The sequence below is a fragment of the Salmo salar genome, chromosome 03 (assembly GCF_965601325.2).
Source record: "Salmo salar chromosome 03, fSalSal1, whole genome shotgun sequence".
In the NCBI taxonomy this organism is placed as follows: Eukaryota; Metazoa; Chordata; class Actinopteri; order Salmoniformes; family Salmonidae; genus Salmo; species Salmo salar.
The window spans coordinates 58,528,045-58,551,408 of record NC_138293.1 but is presented as its reverse complement, the minus strand read 5'-3'; the positions used below and the strand labels follow the sequence as shown (position 1 = coordinate 58,551,408).

General features: G+C 41.0%; 1 protein-coding gene across 2 annotated transcripts in view; it reads left to right on the top strand.

The window, feature by feature from the left end:
• The first annotated feature begins 4,567 nt into the window (after positions 1-4,567).
• gbgt1 (Globoside alpha-1,3-N-acetylgalactosaminyltransferase 1) overlaps positions 4,568-23,364 on the top strand; it is a 70,228-nt gene continuing 51,431 nt past the window's right edge. Inside the window, exon 1 of one of the 2 annotated variants that reach the window (XM_082971180.1) lies at positions 4,568-4,860. In XM_082971180.1, the coding sequence (XP_082827306.1) occupies positions 4,793-4,860 (68 nt within the window). In that variant the 5' untranslated portion in view covers positions 4,568-4,792. The remainder of the gene's footprint in view (positions 4,861-23,364) is intronic. The other variant, NM_001139786.1, reaches the window with a different exon arrangement.

Sequence of the window (23,364 nt, the reverse complement as noted above, 5' to 3'; positions counted from 1 at the left end):
TTTTCTACATCTTTTGTCCGAATAGTGGTTGCACCCATGTAAATTCTTCTTATAAGAAAGGCTCTAAAAAAATAACAATGTAAACCGGGAACGCAGAATGATGGAAATATTTGAAATGTTTTTAAATACGTAGTCTGATGTACAGGGAAAGAAAATACTTAATGATGTTGAATGACCTTAGTCCTGACTTTCTGGTGAGGCCTGATCAACCTCACTAGAAATGACAGAGACATTGGGGGAAATGTAAGTATAATATGAAGAAGTGAATTGCTGTTGTTTTGTTTTTACCTTTGTTTCAACACAAATCACCAGATTGGGTCTGCTGTATGGTTAGGATTTCTCCCTAAGGGTTAGTTCTCTAACTCCCTGACCCTATAACTCTGCGGTGAGGTCGCCAGTATGATAAGGGAGTATAAGCCAATTTGGAAAATGGTTTCAACAGTGTGTTGGTATGCTCTTCGACATTTGTTTTAGGAATTTTGTATTAAGAATATTGGGAATGTAATCATTTGTCATATGGTGAAGAGTTGTTTGGATTTTCTGAATCAGAAATGCCTTAACTGTTGTTTTGGTTTGTCCTCTCTCCAAGTTATGGCGATAGTGATTACAGATGGTATCTAGATGCATGGAAGGAATAATTCGACCAAGAACAGTGTGAGCTTCACCCCCTCTAACCGGCTGAAGTAATGGCGACAAAGGTGTTCTGTCACACCATGATGTTTCACCTGTGTTTGTCTCCACCCCTCTCCAGGTGTCGCCCATCTTCCCCATTATCCTGGGTGCATTTATACCTGTGTTCTCTGTTTGTCTGTTGCCGGTTCGTCTTGTCTCGTCATGCCTACCAGCGTGTTTCCTGTACTCCTGTTCTCTCTCTAGTCCCTGTTTTCTAGTTATCCCGGTTTTGACCATTCTGCCTGCCCTGACCCTGATGAGGTAAAGTTGATTAAGGTTACCGCACGGGTATATCGGGTGGCCATGAAGGAGATGGGAGCCAAAGTGATTATATGGCGTGGGAACACCTTTTGTAACCTGCCACTAACGAGGGAAGACTAGGTGAAAGCATGAGGTTTTTCATGGCCTTCATTTTTGTGGGACGCAGCAGAGTTGCAAAGAAAAAGCCATATTTCAGTCTGGCCAATAAAAATAAAAGATTAAGATGGGCAAAAGAACACAGACACTGGACAGAGGAACTCTGCCTAGAAGGCCAGCATCCCGGAGTTGCCTCTTCACTGTTGATTTTGAGACTGGTGTTTTGCGGGTACTATTTAATGAAGCTGCCAATTGAGGACTTGTGAGGCATCTGTTTCTCAAACTAGACACTCTAATGTACTTGTCCTCTTGCTCAATTTTGCAGCTCTTTCAGAACATCAGTTATCTGGATTTGGGTGAAGGAGAAATGGGGGGCTGGGGGTTGCTGTGGAGGGTGCCGGGCAGATGACCGGGGTAGGGGTAGCCAGGTGGAAAGCATGGCCAGCCGTAGAGAAATGCTTATTGAAATTCTCAATTATAGTGGATTTATCAGTGGTAACAGTGTTTCCTAGCCTCAAAGCAGTGGGCAGCTGGGAGGAGGTGCTCTTATTCTCCATGGACTTTACAGTGTCCCAGAACTTTTTTGAGTTAGTACTACAGGATGTAAATTTCTGTTTGAAAAAGCTAGCCTTATCTTTCCTAACTGCCTGTGTATATTTGTTCCTAACTTCCCTGAAAAGTTACATATTACGGGGGCTATTCGATGCTAATGCAGAACACCACAGGATGTTTTTGTGCTGGTCAAGGGCAGACAGGTCTGGAGTGAACCAAGGACTATATATATTCCTAGTTCTACATTTTTTGAGTGGGGAATGCTTATTTAAGATGGTGAGGAAGGCACTTTTAAAGAATAGCCAGGCATCATCTACTGACGGGGTGAGGTCAATGTCATTCCAGGAAAACCCCGGCCAGGTCGATTAGAAAGGCCTGCTTGCAGAAGTGTTTTAGGGAGCGTTTGACAGTGATGATGGGTGGTCGTTTGGTCGCAAACCCATTACAGATGCAGGCAATGAGGCAGTGATCGCTGAGATCTTGATTGAAAACAGCAGAGGTGTATTTGGAGGGCGAGTTAATTAGGATGACATCTATGAGGGTTTCCCGTGTTTACGGATTTGGGGTTGTACCTGGTAGGTTCATTGATAATTTGTGTGAGATTAAGGGCATCAAGCTTAGATTGTAGGATGGCCGGGGTGTTAAGCATGTCCCAGTTTAGGTCACCTAGTTGCACGTGCTCAGAAGATAGATGGGGGGCAATCAATTCACATATGGTATCGAGGGCACAGCTGGGGGCAGAGGGAGGTTAACATGCATGAAACCAAGGCTTTTTCGATTACAGAAGTCAACAAATGAGAGTGCCTGGGGACACGCAGGGCCTGGGTTAGCCTCCACATCACCCGAGGAACAGAGGAGGAGTAGGATGAGGGTACGGCTAAAGGCTAGCAAAACTGGTCGTCTAGTGCGTTGGGGACAGAATAAAAGGAGCAGATTTCTGGGTGTGGAAGAATAGATTCAGGGCATAATATGCAGACAGGGGTATGGTGGGGTGCGGGTACAGTGGATTTAAGCCCAGGAACTGAGTGATGATAGAGGTTGCATCTCTGGACATGCTGGTTATACTGGGTGAGGTCACCGCATGTGTGGGAGGTGGGACAAAGGAGGTATCTAAGGCATGTGCAGTGGGACTAGGGGCTCCGCAGTAAACTAAAACAATGATAATTATCCTAAACAACAGTATACAAGGCATAATGACATTTCAGAGAGACATAAAGCGAGGCATAAAGCAATCACAGGTGTTGATTGCGAGAGCTAGCTAAGTCAACAACGGGTAAGACAACAACAGCTAATCAGCTAAGTCAACAACAGGTAAAATGGTGATGAATGGGCAGAGAGGGTCAGTTAACTACACACAGGGCCTGAGTTCGGGGCTAGGGCTGACAGATAAACAAAGGTAAACAAAGTGGAGTACCGTGATAAATGAACAGTCCAGCAGACACCAGCTATGTAGCCAAGTGATCATAGGGTCCAGTGTACAGCAATAGATGAAACAGGGAAGCCGCTAGGTAGTCGATTACTACGCTAGCACGTGGGAGACACAGCGTTAAAAGTTAGCAGTCCGGGGTAAGTAGAAGCATCTGCTCCGTCGTCCGGCAAAGGACGGTTGAAGGCACAGCTGATGGAATTACGTCTGCGGACCAGTCGTGGTGGTACGGTGGGGCACCGTGTCGATGAAAGGACTGGGCCAGATGGCGAAAGAGGTATTGTAGTTGTGGTAATTTCGATTGCTAGCCGGGAGAGGCGCCTGGCTCAGGGCTAGCTTCGGGGCTGGGTCACTCAGTGGCAGCTAACGTTAGCTAGCTGTGATGATCAATGGTCCAGGGTTTACGGCAGGAATCTGGCGTTGTAGTGGAGAAAAACAGTCCAAGGCTGGCAGGTATTATCCAGGCTAAAAAAAAACGTCTGGTGCCTGAGCAGAGGGTAAAGGCCGCTTAGCAGTGGCTAACAATGACTAGTAATAGCTAGTAACTTAGCTAATTAGCTGGTTACCTTCTGATGAAAGTTTTGGCTATAGGGTCTAAAAAAAATAGCGGATCCGTGTCACATTGAGTGAGACAGGTTACCGGAAGGTATATTTAATAAAAAAATGGAAAAAGATTAAAAAATAAATTGGAATATATACAAATAAGACAAAAAATACAAAAAGTAAACGAGATGACAACAAACCACATCTGCACTGCTACGCCAACTTGGATCATGGCACCCTCTTCCCTATGGGCCCTGGTCAAAAGTAGTGCACTATATGGGGAATAGGGTGCTATTTGGGATACATTGGGGCCTGATGCAGACGTGGTGCCTTATGGAATAGATGCGGTAAAGAGGCCAATGGAAGGTAAACTGTGGGAGATAGAATGATTCCGGATTGGTGCACATTCGACAAATCTGATCTAACAAATTGGATACTCGTAAAATCCGTCATGATTGGTCCAATTTAGATATATTTGGCTGTTTTTACTGCATAACATTTAGAAGTAGTCCATTTTCAGGTTCAGAAGAAGTGGCTGCTAAATGCTAACTCCTGTTCGTATAAACTGGTAGCATAGCTAGCATAGAGAAATCGGTGGTGTTGGTCAAAGTTGTTTTTAACTGTAATGCAGTTGATTGGTGACGATGACATGAACATGTATTGGGGTTGACATCCATACCATCATTATACTTCAATTTTTACCTCAACATATTGTGAAATACACACGTAGGCAATAGCCTAAATGCAAAAATTAGTTATGTAAAAATTATTTCATACTCCATATTTAGGGGGGCCACAAGGTGGTCCAAAATTGGCACTGCCCCCCCCCCCCCCCCCCCCAAAAAAAGAACCACTAGTGCTAATTAGCCCCTATACCCTCCATCATTTTCACTCCCTCAGCTTTGGGACACTTGTGCATATGGTTGAGGCTTGCATGAATGCACAAATGGAGGGGCAAGTAGAAGGAGGTGGTTTGGTAATCAGCCAAAGAGAAAAAAAGAGGAAGGAGCCCAGGAAAAAAGCTCCTCCATTATTATAGGTTACACAAAATACATACACACACATTTTTCTTGTCACACTAGTTTGCCTGTCACACCAGTTTAAACTGATATCAAACCTATTTTACTCGATCCTAAATCCAGCATTGATTTACAGTACTGGTGATAGATTTATCTACTATCTTACTTTTGACCAGTATTAATAGGATCAACTAAATCTTTTGGTGACACTATTGGAGGAACAATGCGCTTTAGTTCAAATGTCAAGCCATATGTTCTGCTTCTCATTGCTGGAATATTCTCGCTTCTGGGGTATGTAAACCATTTTTCCAGTTTATTCCTTTTTCTGGTATTAAATGAGGGGCTTTTTAGATAGATTTTCATGTTAGTTTCTATGAGCTCTGAGATGTCATTTTTTTTAGATACATTTCTTGAATATGACTATGTTCGATTCTGTTAAGGGTTGGATGGATTTAAGAAATAACATTTAATCAGGTGTAAATGTATAACATAGCTCTTGAAAACTGAAATGATAGGTTATGTAAGGGATAATCAACGAGGGGCTATGCGTTCTATGGAATATAAATTAACGACATGGAAGGTGTGTTCTATGAAGGAGTTAGTGGAGTGGAACTAACCTTCCAAGGAGATGCATCATTTTCCAGAGAACGCATAGAGCCCCAAACTGATTATCCCATTTATACCATGGCTACAATTTATCACATTTGTCGCTAGAAATGTGTTAATTTGCAGGTAGAAAAGTGTTGAACATCCACTGTAGTAGCTAGAAAGTTTACTAGATAGCTACAGTATTTGCCTTGGTAACCAAATAGACTTGCTAGTTTAGCTACCCAAACCATCAGTCCTAGCTTGCTATTATGAACATCGAATTCGACAAAGCCAATAATGTTTTCAATTCAAAATTTGCTTTCAAAAGCAGCTCAAACATAGAACATGTAAGAATGACATATAGCCATTCAATTCTATCGTGCTGATATACTCTGCGTTATAAGGAAACAATGCACGCTCTAGAATGCCCTTCAAGCCAATCAGAAACAAGTATTCAACAATGCCACGGTATAATAAAGCAATTGTACACGAGAGGGCGTGCTAAACTACTGCGGTAGATCAGCACAGCCGTGCAAAAAAGTAATTTAGCAAAACCTCGAGTGTACAGTTTTTCTAAAACTGGTTACCAATTAAATAAAACACTTTATTTTGAAAAATGTACTCATAAGCTACTACTTCAAATATAGGTCTTGTCCCAAGCTGGTTGTCAGTTCATTCTATCGGTTAGGTTGCCATAAATGTGACCCAATCGTGAAGTCTTTTTGTTCTATATCTATGGATGCGACCCAGTTTTTCGCTCTAAAATGTTACATTGCCATCCTGGCTGGCAGCGCTGTAATCCCATGTTTGCTAGCTAGCAAACTACAGCTAACACAGTCACGTCAAACCGTGCAACTACAATAACGGCAAAGTAGCTGCGTTTCATTTCAATTGACCTGTTTTTCTATTGACATTTCTTTGTATAATATATTCATAAGTGATGCTGATTCATAATTTCGACTGGCTAAGTAAAGATGTCCGTCTCGTCCTGACACGTTAATTCACAATAGGACAGTGGAGATCAACTATCAATATTGAAACTATGTTGCAAATGTTGAGAAACAGAAACATTTGCACAGAAATTAGGGGTTCAACAAGGGTTCTTCTAAGATCCTAAAAAGGAAATAACGTCTTTTACACTGGTGAACGAGTTAATTAATTGGCTGGCTGGGCTAATGGGACAGTGGATGAGCAGGGAGCTCTCAGATGGAACACAAAACAAGATTCCCATTTTTTTTGCATGGCTTAGAACTAATGTTCCCTCTACGCTGCATGTGGGTTGAGCAGTAGCCCTGAGACTGCCACACAGCTCCCCAGGACTGCTGCGCAGAAGAAATATCCGCCCACAGAGAAAAGTATGAGATTGAACTTTTCTCTGTTAGTTAACACTATCAACATTTCCCTTTCTTTTTAACTAGACAAGTCAGTTAAGAACAAATTCTAATTTACAATGACAGCCTAGGAACAGTGGGTTAACTACCTTGTTCAGGGGTAGAACGACAGATTTTTACATTGTCAGCTCAGGGATTCGATCTAGCAACCTTTCGGTTACTGGCCTAATGCTCTAACCACTAGGCTACCTGCCGGCCCTTTCCTGTGGCAATTATGATCGAATCAATGCGATATTAGCCACTTTTAATGCAACATACCGAAACAAAACGTCCTATGCAAGATATTTTGTTGTTGGCAGAACGGATCAGAGTAGGATCCTATTTCCCATGACTCAGCACATGCTCCAGGCCTATATGCAAATAGACCATTGTCATAAATGTATCTGTGTCATTTACATTGAACTGGACTGTGTTTACAGATGTGGTTGTGAGTAGATGGCTTGTTTTGAGTTCAAAGCATGTAGCCACTTATGCACATTTTGTTCATATCATTTGCTAGTTGGTGAGTTATTACCCCAGTTACAGATCAATCAATAAATCAACTTTTTATATCAGCAGATGTCACGAAGTGCTTATTCAGAAACCCAGTCTAAAACCCCAAACAGCAAGCAATACAGATGTAATCAGCAATAAGGGAGTGATTGCCTCCTAGAAGACCACAAAACATGTACATTTCTAGACATATTTTAAAAGCGAGTCAGGTAAAGAGCTTCTTTTTTTTTTCTTAAAGGGCCAATGTTGTAGTTTGGGACAGGCTTGGATAAGCTAAGTAGACAATAGGCAGAGGGTAGCATAATTTGTCTGATTCTCTGTAATAATGGTATGGAAATAATGCATTTTATTTTGTAAAGTGTTTTCTTGCATCAAACAACACAAAAATATGTTCTGTCACCTCCTTGTCTGAAGGTCAAGTGAATAAACAGGTTAATGTCAAGTCCTGCATTTTTCCGCCAAAAGTCTTATGGAATGTAGGCATGGCCATTGAACACAACACATTGGCTGCTACTGTAGGCTGAATGATAGAGGAGCTATTTCCATGTTAAAATGCATTCTCTCCATTGTTTTTGATGGTAGGCCACTGGTAGTTCTACACTATGATCAAATAGCCACAGTACACTCACTACTTGGCCAATGTTAAAACTGTAACTTAAAGCGTGTACAGCCTCAGTGTTCACAGTAAATGAGAACTGGAAGTTGCACATAATTTAAACAACGTTTAAAGTTTGCGCTGAGCAGACCTGAAATTAGCTCAGTGACAAAATACATTAGAGGGAACATTGCTTAGAACGCATCTCAACCAATCAGAATGCGTTTACTTTTATGTAACTAGGCAAGCCAGTTAAGAACAAATTCTTATTTACAATGACGGACTACCAAAAGGCAAAAGGTCTCCTGTGGAGAAGGGGGCTTGGATTAAAAATAAAAATAAATTAAATTAAAATATAGGACAAAACACACATCACGACAAGAGAAACATGCCAACACCACATTAAGAGAGACCTAAGACAACAACATAGCATGGCAGCAACACATGAAAACTGGGGTGGTTCATTTCTTTACTATCAAATGAGGAGAGACAAACTTATCACACAAGTCAGTTATACTTTAACTAAATCTTTATTAGTGAGAGCTTTGCGATAGCGATGGCTGGTCGACGAATCACTGTCTTTTTAATGATTCGTTGAGAGCACCGAGACAAAAATACAAAGGTCTTTTATTGCCAAGATATACCACTTTCAACCTACATGACGAACAACAGATATATAGAATGGGTCACAAGGTTAATATTTGTATGAAAGATACCTATAATACATAGCAGACATGATCTGCTGTGTCAACAGTTTTCATGGTATAGACTAGTGTCTGGCCCTCCGACTCCAAACTGGAACCATCTCTCCCTGGTACGGTATAGAACAGAAATACTAACCCATGCTCTGGAATGCTCTTTAGGTTTTATCACCCAAAAGACATCGTAAATCTCCTCTGTCAGTGTTATCTCTCAGAGGCCCATCCTCAGTTGAACACACACACACAATTGAATACTCTATTCTGTTAAATAAAACAACCATGATGCAATAAAAGTATTAGAACATAATCTTGCAATTTTGCTACCATACAACACAGCATGGTAGCAACACATCATGACAACAACATGGTAGCAACACAACATGGTAGCAGCACAAAACAGGGTACAAACATTATTAGGCACAGACAACAGCACAAAGGGCAAGAAGGTAGAGACAACAATACATCACGCAAAGCAGCCACAACTGTCAGTAAGTGTCCATGATTGAGTCTTTGAATGAAGAGATTGAGATAAAACTACCCAGTTTGAGTGGTTGTTGCAGGTCGTTCCAGTCGCTAGCTGCCTCGAACTGAATAGACGAGCGACCCAGGGATATGTGTGCTTTGGGTACCTTTTACAGAATGTGACTGGCAGAACAGGTGTTGTATGTGGAGGATGAGGGCTGCAGTAGATATCTCAGATAAGGGGGAGTGAGGCCTAAGAGGGTTTTATAAATAAGCATCAACCAGTGGGTCTTGCAACGGGTATACAGAGATGACCAGTTTACAGAAGAGTATAGAGTGCAGTGATGTGTCCTATAAGGAGCATTGGTGGCAAATCTGATGGCCGAATGGTAAAGAACGTCTAACCGCTCGAGAGCACCCTTACCTGCCCATCTATAAATTACATGTAAGGGATAATCAACGATGTCAGGTCTAAACTATAATCAGAGGTTGTAAGGCTCTGAGTTTCTATCTAAGAAGAATAGTTTAACCCCATCATAGACACTAAACCCAGCAAACTGTTTGTAAGCGTTTATTCAGAGAGCTCTGAAAATCATACAATGCACATAGCTTTTTATACTTCACAGTTGGTTATACAACACATTTTATTAATGCCCCTCCCCTTCTCTTTAGAGTGTACAAACCCCTGTTGTTGCAAACCAAATGTTAGGCTAGAAGCAAGGGGGAAAAACGTCTAGATGCCTTTTACACTGGTGATCGAGTTAATTAATTGGCTGGCTGGGCTAATGGGACAGTGGATGAGCAGGGAGCTCTCAGATGGAACACAAAACAAGATTCCCATTTTTGTGTCACAAGTTTACCCGTGCTAAACATTTTTTTTTTAGCATGGCTTAGAACTAATGTTCCCTCTAAGCTGCATGCGGGTTGAGCAGTAGCCCTGAGACTGCCACACAGCTCCCCAGGACTGCTGCGCAGAAGAACTATCCGCCCACAGAGAAAAGCATGAGATTGAACTTTTCTCTGTTAGTTAACACTATCAACATTTCCCTTTCTTTTTAACTAGACAAGTCAGTTAAGAACAAATTCTTATTTACAATGACAGCCTAGGAACAGTGGGTTAACTACCTTGTTCAGGGGTAGAACGACAGATTTTTACATTGTCAGCTCAGGGATTCGATCTAGCAACCTTTCGGTTACTGGCCTAACGCTCTAACCGCTAGAGTACCTGCCGGCCCTTTCCTGTGGCAATTGTGATCGAATCAATGCAATATTAGCCACTTTTAATGCAACATACCGAAACAAAACGTCCCATGCAAGATATTTTGTTGTTGGCAGAACGCATCAGAGTAGGATTTTATTTCCCATGACAATTGCAATATATGGATCTGTGCCATTTACATTGAACTGGACTGTGTTTACAGCTGTGGTTGTGAGTAGATGGCTTGTTTTGAGTTCAAAGCATGTAGCCACTTATGCACATTTTGTTCATATCATTTGCTAGTTGGTGAGTTATTAGCCCAGTTACAGATCAATCAATAAATCAACTTTTTACATTAGCAGATGTCACAAAGTGCTTATTCAGAAACTCAGTCTAAAACCCCAAACAGCAAGCAATACAGATGTAATCAGCAATAAGGGAGTGATTGCCTCCTAGAAGACCACAAAACATGTACATATCTAGACATATTTTAAAAGCGAGTCAGGTAAAGAGCATTTTTTTTGGCTTCAAGGGGCAGTGTTGTATTTTGAGACAGGCTTGGATAAGCTAAGTAGACAATAGGCAGAGGGTAGCATAATTTGTCTGATTCTCTGTAATAATGGTATGGCAATTATGCTTATTTTGTAAAGTAGTTTCTTGAATCAAACAACACAAAAACATGTTCAGTCACCTCCTTGTTTGAAGGTCAAGTGAATAAACAGTTTAATGTCAAGCCCTGCATTTTTTTTTTCAAAAGTCTTATGGAATGTAGGCATGGCCATTGAACACAACACATTGGCTGCTACTGTAGGCTGAATGATAGAGGAGCTATTTCCATGTTAAAATGCATTCTCTCCATTGTTTTTGATGGTAGGCCACTCTGGTAGTTCTACACTATGATCAAATAGCCACAGTACACTCACTACTTGGCCAATGTTAAAACTGTAACTTAAAGCGTGTACAGCCTCAGTGTTTACAGTAAACGAGAACTGGAAGTTGCACATAATTTAAACAACGTTTAAAGTTTGCACTCAGCAGACCTGAAATTAGCTCAGTGTGTCACGACTACTGCCGAGGGCGGTTCCTGTTCAGGTGGCGCTCGGCGGTCGTCGTCACCGGTCTACTAGCTGCCATCGATCCGTTTTTCGTTTTTCTGTTAGTTATGTCTTTATGAGTTACACCTGTTTTCCATTAGTAATTAGTTTTATTATGTTACGTGTCGTCACTTTGTATGGTTTGTGGTACATGTATTTTGGACTTCGGGGTTATTGTTTCGCCCTGTTGTGTTTGGACATTATTAGGCACAGACAACAGCACAAAGGGCAAGAAGGTAATGTTGGAATGTGCTAAACTTTGATCACTGAGGTAGTAAATGAATGATAAGAAATGAAAGAGACTGGGTGTTAACCTGTTAGGGCTAGGGGGCAGTATTGACACGGCCGGATAAAAAACGTACCCGATTTAATCTGGTTACTACTCCTGCCCAGTAACTAGAATATGCATATAATTATTGGCTTTGGATAGAAAACACCCTAAAGTTTCTAAAACTTTGAATGGTGTCTGTGAGTATAACAGAACTCATATGGCAGGCAAAAACCTGAGAAGATTCCTTACAGGAAGTGGCCTGTCTGACAAGTTGTTGTTCATCTTGGCTCTTTTTATTGAAGACTGAGGATCTTTGCTCTAACGTGACACTTCCTACGGCTCCCATAGGCTCTCAGAGCCCGGGAAAAAGCTGAATGATATCGAGGCAGCCTCTGGCTGAAACACATTATCGCGTTTGGCAAGTGGCCGATCAGAGGACACTGGGCTTAGGCGCATGCACGAGTCGACCCTGTGCTTTATTTTCTTTCCTCTTTTTACCTAAACGCAGATTCCCGGTCGGAATATTATCGCTTTTTTAATCGAAAAATGGCATAAAAATAGATTTTAAACAGCGGTTGACATGCTTCGAAGTACGGTAATGGAATATTTAGAATTTTTTTGTCACGAAATGTGCCATGCTCGTCACCCTTATTTACCCTTTCGGATAGTGTCTTGAACGCACGAACAAAACACCGCTATTTGGATATAACAATGGATTATTTGGGACCAAACCAACATTTGTTATTGAAGTAGAAGTCCTGGGAGTGCATTCTGACGAAGAACACCAAAGGTAATAACATTTTTCTTATAGTAAATCTGACTTTGGTGAGTGCTAAACTTGCTGGGTGTCTAAATAGCTAGCCCTGTGATGCCGGGCTATCTACTGAGAATATTGCAAAATGTGCTTTCACCGAAAAGCTATTTTAAAATCGGACATATCGAGTGCATAGAGGAGTTCTGTATCTATAATTCTTAAAATAATTGTTATGTTTTTTGTGAACGTTTATCGTGAGTAATTTAGTAAATTCACCGGAAGTGTTTCGGTGGGAATGCTAGTCACATGCTAGTCACATGCTAATGTAAAAAGCTGGTTTTTGATATAAATATGAACTTGATTGAACAAAACATGCATGTATTGTATAACATAATGTCCTAGGGTTGTCATCTGATGAAGATCATCAAAGGTTAGTGCTGCATTTAGCTGTGGTTTGGATTTATGTGACATTATATGCTAGCTTGAAAAATGGGTGTCTGATTATTTCTGGCTGGGTACTCTGCTGACATAATCTAATGTTTTGCTTTCGTTGTAAAGCCTTTTTGAAATCGGACAGTGTGGTTAGATTAATGAGAGTCTTGTCTTTAAAAGGGTGTCAAATAGTCATATGTTTGAAAAATTGAAGCTTTTGCATTTTTTAGGTATTTGAATATCACGCCACGGGATTACACTGGCTGTTGAGTAGGTGGGACGAAGTTAATGGTTCTCTGAAGAAAGACAGAAGGCTTTGCAATGTGTTTGATGAAGGAGAGGAGAGCGATGTGTTGATACAGGGAAGACAGATGGACATCTGTGTATTAAAACTTCTTACATCTAGGGGTTCCGCTAGCGGAACGCCTCGCCAATATCCAATGGAAGAGCGTGGCGCGAAATACAAAAACCTCAAATGCAATAATTTCAATTTTTCAAACATACGACTATTTTACACATTGTCCGATTTCAAAAAGGCTTTACAGCGAAAGCAAAACATTAGATTATGTTAGGAGAGTACATAGCCAAAAATAATCACACAGCCATTTTCCAAGCAAGCATATATGTCCCAAAAACCCAAAACACAGCTAAATGAAGCACTAACCTTTGATGATCTTCATCAGATGACACTCCTAGGACATTATGTTATACAATACATGCATGTTTTGTTCAATCAAGTTCATATTTATATCAAAAAACAGCTCGTAAACTCAGTATTAGTATTAGAAAAATTGTATTACCTTAGCTGATCTTTGTCAGAATGCACTCCCAGGACTGCTACTTCCACAAGAAATGTGGTTTTTGTTCCAAATAATCCATAGTTATGTCCAAATACCTCCGTTTTGTTCGTGCGTTCAGGTCACTATCCAAAGGGTAATGCTTGAGCGTATTTCGAGACAAAAAAATTCCAAATGTTCCATTACCGTACTTAGAAGCATGTCAAACGCTGTTTAAAATACATTTTTATGGTATTTTTCTCGTAAAATAGCAATAATATTCCAACCGGACAATAGTGTATTCATTCAAAGAGGAAAAGAAAAAACAGTGTGGTCGCGTGAATGCGCATATCCAATCTCTTTGTCACCAGGCAGACCACTGAGAAACTGAGCTACTATACTCTGCCCAGAGACAGGAGACACCTCAATCCGCTTTCTGAAGGCTTTAGCGAGCCAATGGGTGCCTTAGAAAGTGCTATGTTCTTGACCATGTTCTGTTATAATATCCACCCTGCACAGCCAGAAGAGGACTGGCCACCCCTCATAGCCTGGTTCCTCTCTAGGTTTCTTCCTAGGTTTTTGGCCTTTCTAGGGAGTTTTTCCTAGGGAGTTTTTCCTAGCCACCGTGCTTCTTTCACATGCTTTGCTTGCTGTTTGGGGTTTTAGGCTGGGTTTCTGTACAGCACTTTGAGAATATCAGCTGATGTACGAAGGGCTATATAAAAATACATTTGATTTGATTTGATTTATGTAACCCCACAGATACTGTAGTTTTGATAGAGAATCAAAAGAAGAACTACAAATTCTCAGACAGGCCACTTCCTGCTTGGAATTTTCTCAGGTTTTTGCCTGCCATATGAGTTCTGTTATACTCACAGACACCATTCAAACAGTTTTAGAAACTTCAGAGTGTTTTCTATCCAAATCGACTAATAATATGCAAATATTTGACTCTGGGCCCGAGAAGAAGGCCGTTTAATTTGGGTACGTTTTTCATCCGGCCGTGAAAATACTGCCCCCTATAGCGACGAGGTTACAAGAGTAATACATTTTTGGAATCCTGTTACCCTTTTTATTAGCTTCCTGTAGAGCCATAAAATGTAAGGTCACCTAGCTCATGCCCGGGAGGCGGATGTGAAATGTCATATGTTTAGTTTCATGGTATCACATGTTGCATCCCTATGTAACATTTATTAATAAGCTACACGGACTGAGTTAACCTTGCATCTTTATTGACACTTTTATTTTGCACTGTCTCTATGCAAACTCAAAGGGCCCTACACACTCACACAAACACTCAACCCATCATCTGCTCATTCATACATAATATGCACATAAATGTATACTGAGTCTACACATACGCACACTCACTCACATACAAGCTAATGCGACTCTGTATATCTAATACCCTGTTAACTAGTCACCTTACCCCTATACATACAGCGACTTCGGAAAGTTCAGACCCATTGACTTTTTCCACATTTTGTTACGTTACAGTCTTATTCTAAAATGTATTAAATTAAAATCCTCATCAATCTACACACAATACCCCATAATACCAAAGCCAAAACAAGTTTTTAGATTTTTTTTCAAATGTATTAAAAGTAAAATAAATAAATACCTTATTTACTAAGTATTCAGACCCTTTGCTATGAGACTCGAAATTGAGCTCAGGTGCATCCTGTTTCCGTTGATCATTCTTGATATGTTTCTACAACTTGATTGGAGTCCACCTGTGGTAAATTGAATTGATTGAATATGATTTGGAAAGGCACACACATCTCTATATTAGGTCCCATAGTTCACAGTGCATGTCAGAGCAAAAACAAAGCCATGAGGTCTAAGGAATTGTCCGTAGAGCTCCGAGACAGGATTGTGTCGAGGCACAGATCTGGGGAAGGGTATCAAAACATTTCTGCAGCAAAGACGCATACAAATCCTCCTGATTTCATCCAATAGCATTGAGGAGTATACCACCTCAGTCACCGCTTCATCAATAAGTGCATCGACGACGCCGTCCCCACAGTGACCGTACGAACATATCCCAACCAGAAGCCATGGATTACAGGCAATATCCGTACCGAGCTGGGGCTAGAGCTGCCGTTTTCAAGGAGCAGGACACTAATCTGGAAGCTTATAAGAAATGACGCTATGCCCTCAGACAAACCATCAAACAGGCAAAGCGTCAATACAGGACTAAGATTGAATGCTACTACACCGGCTCTGATGCTCGTCGGATGTGGCAGGGCTTGCAGACTATTATGGGCTACAAAGGGAAACCCAGCCACGAGCTTCCCAGTGACGCAAGCCTCCCAGATGAGATAAATGCCTTTTATGCTTGCTTCAAGGAAAGCAACACTGAAGCATGCATCAGAGCACCAGCTGTTCCAGACGACTGTGTGATCACGCTCTCCATAGCCGATGTGAGCAAAATCTTCAAACAGGTCAACATTCACAAGGCCGCAGGACCAGACAGCTTACCAGGACGTGTACTCAAAGCATGCGCAGACAAACTGGCAAGTGTCTTCACTGACATTTTTAACCTTTCCCTGACCGAGTTTGTAATACCTACATTTTTCAAACAGACCAACATAGTCCCTGTGCCCAAGAAAGCGAAGGTAACCTGCCTAAATGATTACCACCCCATAGCACTCATGTCAGTAGCCATGAAGTGGTTTGAAAGGCTGGTCAAAGCTCACATCAACACCATCATGCCGGAACCCTAGACCCACTCCATTTCGCATACCGCCCCAACAGATCCACAGATGACACAATCTCAATCCACACTGCCCTTTCCCACCTTGACAAAAGTCACACCTATGTGAGAATGCTGGTCATTGACTACAGCTCAGCGTTTAACCCCATAGAGCCCACAAAGCTCATCACTAAGCTAAAGACCCTAGGACTAAACACCTCCCTCTGTTATACACCCAGGCTACTACGAGCAGACGTGTGACAGCTTCCCGTAGGAACGGCGTCCAGCCTCTACTGCCTACATCCCCATGGATGAGGGAGACTACTACTATGGCGGGGCTATGTTCGGAGGGTTCGTGGAGGATGTGTACACACTAACAAAGGTATGTCGGAAACGGTTTGAGGAGGATGCGGGGAATTCCATCGAGGCTGCCTGGCAGGAGGAGAGCCACCTCAACAGGTACCTGCTCAACAACAAGCCCAGCAAGGTGTTGTCTCCAGAATACCTGTGGCAGGACTTCAAGGCCCAAACAAAAGAGGTCAAAGTTATTCGCTTCTCAGGGGTCATTAAAAACTATGCTGAAGTTCGTCCCAATGTATAAAATGAGGAAGAGGCTATTCGACCGGCAGAAAAACTTAATTTAGTTGTAGCGGTAACATTTAATTGAGATTAGGTTTAGGAACAAGGGTTAAGTTTAAATGTAGGTATAATTTGACTGGGGTTAATGTTTGGGTTAAGGTTAGGGAAAGGCATAATAATAATAATAATTTGGGGGGTGCTTATATTTGTCACCTGTGGGTGTTTCTTCTACAAATGTGTAATGGAAATGTGTTTCTTGCATATCCCAACTCCTGAGAGTGGGGTCACGGGCCAGGGTCACCATTGTTCGTTTTAACTTATAAGAACATGTTTTTTCATTTTCTATCTTTATTTCATTCTGTAGCCTATCTATTTTGCATGTTGATTACTGTGAGGGAACGAATAAATAAATAAATAAATATGTAAAAAATGTAACACAATAGTATTATGTTATTTTCTTGAAATAAATGTTTTACCACTTTCCATTATGTTTGTGTTGTGTCACTACTTCTTATTTAACCAAGGTCCAAAGTGATGTTTTGATTTAGAGCTTTACACTTTAGTGGGGTTCACACTAAAACGTTAAATAGGGCTTCCTTCTGGTGGACATGAAATACTGGGAATAGAAATGAAAGGTATTCCATAGCCTAAGGCCAGAGAACACATACTTGGACTAGCTAAGGAGCAACACCAGACTGGAGGAGGAGGAGGAGATTGTATCTGCAATGTAGGTCAGGCACCTCTGGAGGACCCATTTATTGACCCAAGACGTCAAAATCCATATGGTGAAGACTTTTTAATTGGTGAAGAAAGGATGAGCTTTATTAAAATCACACTCGTGAATAATAAGTTATTTGAATGACTCATAATAGACAGATGTAGGACATATCAGAACAGTTTCCCTTTAAAAAAGGCAATATGGAGGATGCATTACAACGAGTCCACAGACAAGTGGATGGGAGAAGAGGTCCCAGAATAGCCTGCACAATCACATTGTATTGGGTTACGTGTACTGCCCTGAAAGCAAATAGAACTGAAACCAGGTGTGTTATCTGCCACATTTGACCAAAAGCATACAGTATTGTACTTTTAACCAGGTGAACGAGGAGATGACGTAGCCAACAGATGAGTTCATCATTACATGTTGCTTATATAGATGACGAAATGCAGTCGTACGTAAAAACGGTTGTTTTCGAAAGTGAAAGGGATTTATGATTTTTATTCACCGACGTTATCAGAGACTGTCCAACTTTCATGGCTAGAAGGGTTTCTAATTGTCAAACTATTATAAAATGTTGAGCATTTTAGCTAACCCTAAACCTTTTCCTAAACTTAACCAAATTATCCTAACTTGCTACGTTAATAATACCATTGTATCTAGCTGTTAATAAGAAATCAAAGCAGGCGATCATTCCTACTTAATAAAGGTAAAACTGAACACAAAACATAGATAGGCTACTGTATTTAAAATACATTGGGTGAAGATCACTGTGTACCTGTCATTATATTATTCTCTGTTTTCATTATGTATTGGTTCAAATAAGTATTTACATAGCCTATCATTTGAGCAACATTCTTGCGCTCACCTGCACACAGTAGACAAAAACGCAACATTTCGTCAACAGCTATGCAAGGTGAAGGAATGGAATTTGCAATGCTTCAGTTTCCCTGCTTGAAATGTCATTACATATTACCTCAGCCGTGGCATTTCAATGAGGGAGACTATAAAGGTAGGGCACGTAGCCCAACGTTTAGAAGTAGTGTTCAGGGATTTATCAACTGACTGGCAACTCTTAACTTGTACTTTGTGGCACATCTTATGTGTTAAATTGGTCTTTACCCGGTTGTGTATGCTAAATGCAGTGACCGAAAATAGCCAATATATTATCATTCTCGAACTCACCAGAGCTTGCCGAGGTAGGTCAATTTCTTTAACCTGTTACAAATTGACAATATAGGCAGAGACATATTAGAAATATGGCTCTGAATATAGGCTGTAGCGTTTTATACTGTGAGATCACAAGTTACATTGCATTCGGGAGGAATTCAGACCCCTCGACTTTTTCCACATTTTGTTACATTACAGCCTTATTTTAAATGGATTCAATTGTTTGGTTTCCCCCCCCTCATCAATCTACACACAATACCCCATAATGACAAAGCAAAAACAGGTTTTTAGAAATGTTTTGAAATGTATTAAAAAAAAATGATATGACATTTACATAAGTATTCAGACCCTTTACTCAGTACTTTGTTGAAGGACCTTTGGAAGCAGTTACAGCCTCGAGTCTTCTTGGGTATGACACGACAAGCTTGTTTCTCCCATTCTTCTCTGCAGAACCTCTCAAGCTCTGTCAGTTTGGATGGGGATCGTCGCTGCACAGATATTTTCAGGTCTCTCTAGAGATGTTCGATCGGATTCAAGTCCAGGCTCTGGCTGGGCCACTCAAGGACATTCAGAGACTTGTCCCGAAGCCACTCCTGTATTGTCTTGGCTGTGTGCTTAGGGTTGTTGTCCTGTGGGAAGGTGAAATTTCACCATAGTTTGAGGCTCTAAGCGCTCTGGAGCAGGTTTTCATCAAGGATCTCTCTGCGCTGCTCAGCTATCCCTCGATCCTGACTAGTCTCCCAGTCCCTGCCGCAGAAAAACATCCCCATAGCATGATGCTGCCAACACCATGCTTCACCGTAAGGATGGTGCCAGGTTTCCTCCAGACGTGACACTTGGCATTCAGGCCAAAGAGTTCAATCTTGGTTTCATCAGACCTGAGAGTCTTGTTTCTCATGGTCCGAGAATCTTTAGGTGCCTTTTGGCAAACTCCAAGCGGGCTGTCATGAGCCTTTTGCTGAGGAGTGGCTTCCGTCTGGCCACTCTACAATAATGGGCTGATTGGTGGAGTGCTGCAGAGATGGTTCTCCTCTGGAAGGTTCTCCCATTTCCACAGAGGAACTCTAGAGCTCTGTCAGAGTGACCACCGAGTTCTTGGTCACCTCCCTGACCAAGACCCTTCTCCCCCGATTGCTCAGTTTGGCCGGGCGACCAGCTCTAGGAAGAGTCTTGGTGGTTCCAAAATTCTTCCATTTAAGAATGATGGAGGCCACTGTGGAGGTCCTCGGCTGGCATGGTTACACGTGGTCTGTGGTTGTGAGACAGTCAAATTCTCTAAAACGACATTTGTGGAGAAATGGACATTAAATTCTCTGGCAACAGCTCTGGTGTACATTCCTGCAGTCAGCATGCCAATTGCACACTCCCTCAAAACTTGAGACGTCTGTAGCATTGTGTTGTTTGACAAAACTGTACATTTTGGAGTGGCCTTTTATTGTCCCCAGCACAAGGTGCACCTGTGTAATGATCATGCCGTTTAATCCGCTTCTTGATTTTCCACACCTGTCAGGTGGATGGATTATCTTGGCAAAGGAGAAACGCTCACTAACAGGGATGTAAACAAATTGTGCACAAACATTGAGAAGAAAATGAATTTATGGTGCGTATGGAACATTTATGGGATGTTTTATTTCAGCTTATGAAACATGGGACCAACACTTTACATAATGTTTATATTTTCATTCAGTATATATTCATTTGGGGACAGGAGGAAACACACATGAAACATCCATGGACATTTAGCTGGAGTGCTGTTGCTAGCTAATTTGTTCTGGGAGATAGAGCCGCAGAGTGGAGGTGTCATAATACCCATAAAACCTAGCGGTCAAACAGGGAAATGGTTCCAATCGTTTTTCTACCATTCATTTTTCCCATAGGGGATTTTAGAAACTTAAAAAAAGGGCTGTGTTTCGTGTAGGCTTACCCTGGCATGAGGATTTGATAACCATGTAAATCTTCCTCAGACATGGGGACTTTTTGGTGGTTTCAGTTTTTGGTGTTTGCAGCCCTGTTCCACATCTATATATGAATGTATTAATTTATGCAAATACACCTAGTGCATATTTGCAAATTAAGCACAAACAATTGTCTTTATTTTATCACAAAGCATTAAAAAAATACCTGATATACTAAGAAAATGTATATATGAGTGCTATCAAGTACAATAGAAAAAATATAATTGTTTTGTCTGTGTGCTATAATTCAGTAAATATCTGATGGTAAATAAAAAATCTAATCATTTAGAGTATCTTCATCCATTGTACAGCTGTAACTTTTAGTTTTTACAAACTTCTAACAATTTCGATGACCGGTCTGAGACGGGGTACACATTTTAAAAACCATAGCGCCAGGGGATGAGCTCCTGGAGTGGCACCATCAATTCCCATATGAGACGCTGAAATAGCTGCCATATACATCTTCGGGGTGGAGAATGAACGGCCTTGCTCGAAAAAAAACCCGGTATGAACGTTAAAATGTCCACCAGAGGAACAATTCCCATTATTTTGGAACCAAAGCTCAAAGCCCGCCATGTAAATCTATCCTCTCGTGGAGCGTGCCATTGAGGACTGTACTGTAACAATAAACCCTTGCCATCAGTTTCAGCAAACGCATGAAATTTGCTGAAATGCATTATGTACATATATGCACGAATTGAATGTGTGATTGGGTTGTAGCCTCACATGATTGTGTTGTCAGTTTATACCTTTCAGGGGCCAAGCCGCCAGATTCCACATTTCTGGCTGCGGAAAATGATCTATGCGAACCACTTTTATTGTAAATAAGAATGGTAGTTTGGGCCAATGGGGAGCCACAATGATCAATGACCAGTCCTCCAGAAGCACTATCTTCAGTGTGGGCTGAATCACGACCATAAGGGGGAAACGCGTAAAGGAGGGTCCGATGACCCCGGTGCTCGCTCTTACAGTACACAGCTATGCAAAGTTTTCACATTCTGCTGCCTTAAATGTAAAAAATGTGACTCCAAAATGACACACATTAAATACATTATTTACTATTCATATCTATTGGGCACAAAATAATCTGAAACACAACCAAAACAAACAGCAAATTCATCCAACAAAGTTGTAGCCACAAGCTTGATGTAGTCATTATGTGCTATGAATATGGGACCTGTCACAGGTTATGTCGTGGTGTTGAAGAGAGGACCAAAATGCAGCAGAGTTGTGGATACTCATTTTCTTTTAATGAGACACACGCAAAGCATCCACAGTGAAAAACCAATAACTGATACCCACGACAGCACCAGTTTTGCAGGCTATACAAAACGCAGTGCAAAAACAACTACCCACCACCCCAAAGAAAAACACACCACTATATAAGACTCCCAATCAAAGGCAACTCAACACACCTGCCTTCAATTGGGAGTCTAATCACCAACACAAACCCCTTAACATACAAAAAACCTGCCACATCCTGACCCAAAACTGATACCATACCTCCCTCTGCTGGTCAGGACGTGACAGGACCAAATAATTTGTACTACTTTAATAACCAAGTGAATTTAACATAATACTTTTGTTTCCCTAAAATGGGGAGGCTATGTATGAAAGTGCCGTAATTTCTAAACGATTTAACGGATATGGATGATAATTGTGGTTTGTGGACCACAACTGCCTATTTAAAGATACAGATCAACCTTGTATGGGTTCTAACAATTACACACTCAACATGACTTTATAACGTTTTAGAAACATGTTTGGGTGGTCTGAAATATTTTGGTAGACCCCCTTCTATATGCTCCCGGTTTTCAGAATAAGACACTGGTAGCCTATGCAGTGCACAGGCAGTATAGACCTTGACAACACAGCTTAAATGGGAGTCTATATTGCGGGTGGTTTTGAATCTGGGCCTAGACTGTAGGTATGCGTGCGTAAAATAGGTCTATCACATAGATCATCTGTCAAAGTATTCATAATATTATGAATAACTATACGAATCAATGTTTTACAGTGGTATGATGATGTCTTAAAGGGCAGGAAAGTATGGCTGGAATTCAGGAATTCTGAGTATTGTAAAGGAGTTTTTTTTTTTATTGAAGATATGTAATTGTCAGGAGGAATAACATTTTTTATATTATTTAGGATAACATTTCAAGGAAAAAGTCGTTAGTTGCATCACACCACACATTTTTACAAAATTGCCAACAATTTATGTCATAAGTGTTGAAGCCGTGTTGAATGGACCAAACTGCAGGCGGAATGTGGATACTCATCTTTTATTGTAAAGAATAATAAATAAAGCAAAGTATACACAGGAAAACAATAAACACGGAACTCACGACAGGCTAACATGCTTACTACAAACAAAAAAGACTAGCAGTGTTAGCACAACCACCCACAAACCCAAGTGACAAACATACTCCTAAATATATGACTCCCAATCAGGAACAACGATCCCCAGCTGTTCCTGATCAGGCGTCACAAGACTAACACAGAAACAGACATACTAGACAACACATACAGACTTCTTCTGCCACGTCCTGACCAAAATACTACACCACTACTCCCTCTGCTGGTCAGGACGTGACAATTTAACCCAATATAAAGCGTGTTTGTCTTTTTATTTAAATATTATAGCATACATGGCAATTATTTGCAACAAGGATAAATAACATAAATATATAAAGGTTACAGTGGCATACCTAATATATTAAACAAAATTACATTTTAATACAGAATTGACCTAAAAGTAGTGCTACTCACACGTGTTTCTTGGCATTTTTGATTACTTGTGAAATGATGCTCCCCATTTCAGCTCTCACGACCTCCCATGAGCACGCGCTGAAAGGCTGAAAGAAAAAAAGTGAAAAATATATATTTTAGGTGAAAATAATACATAATACACCATAGGTATAGGC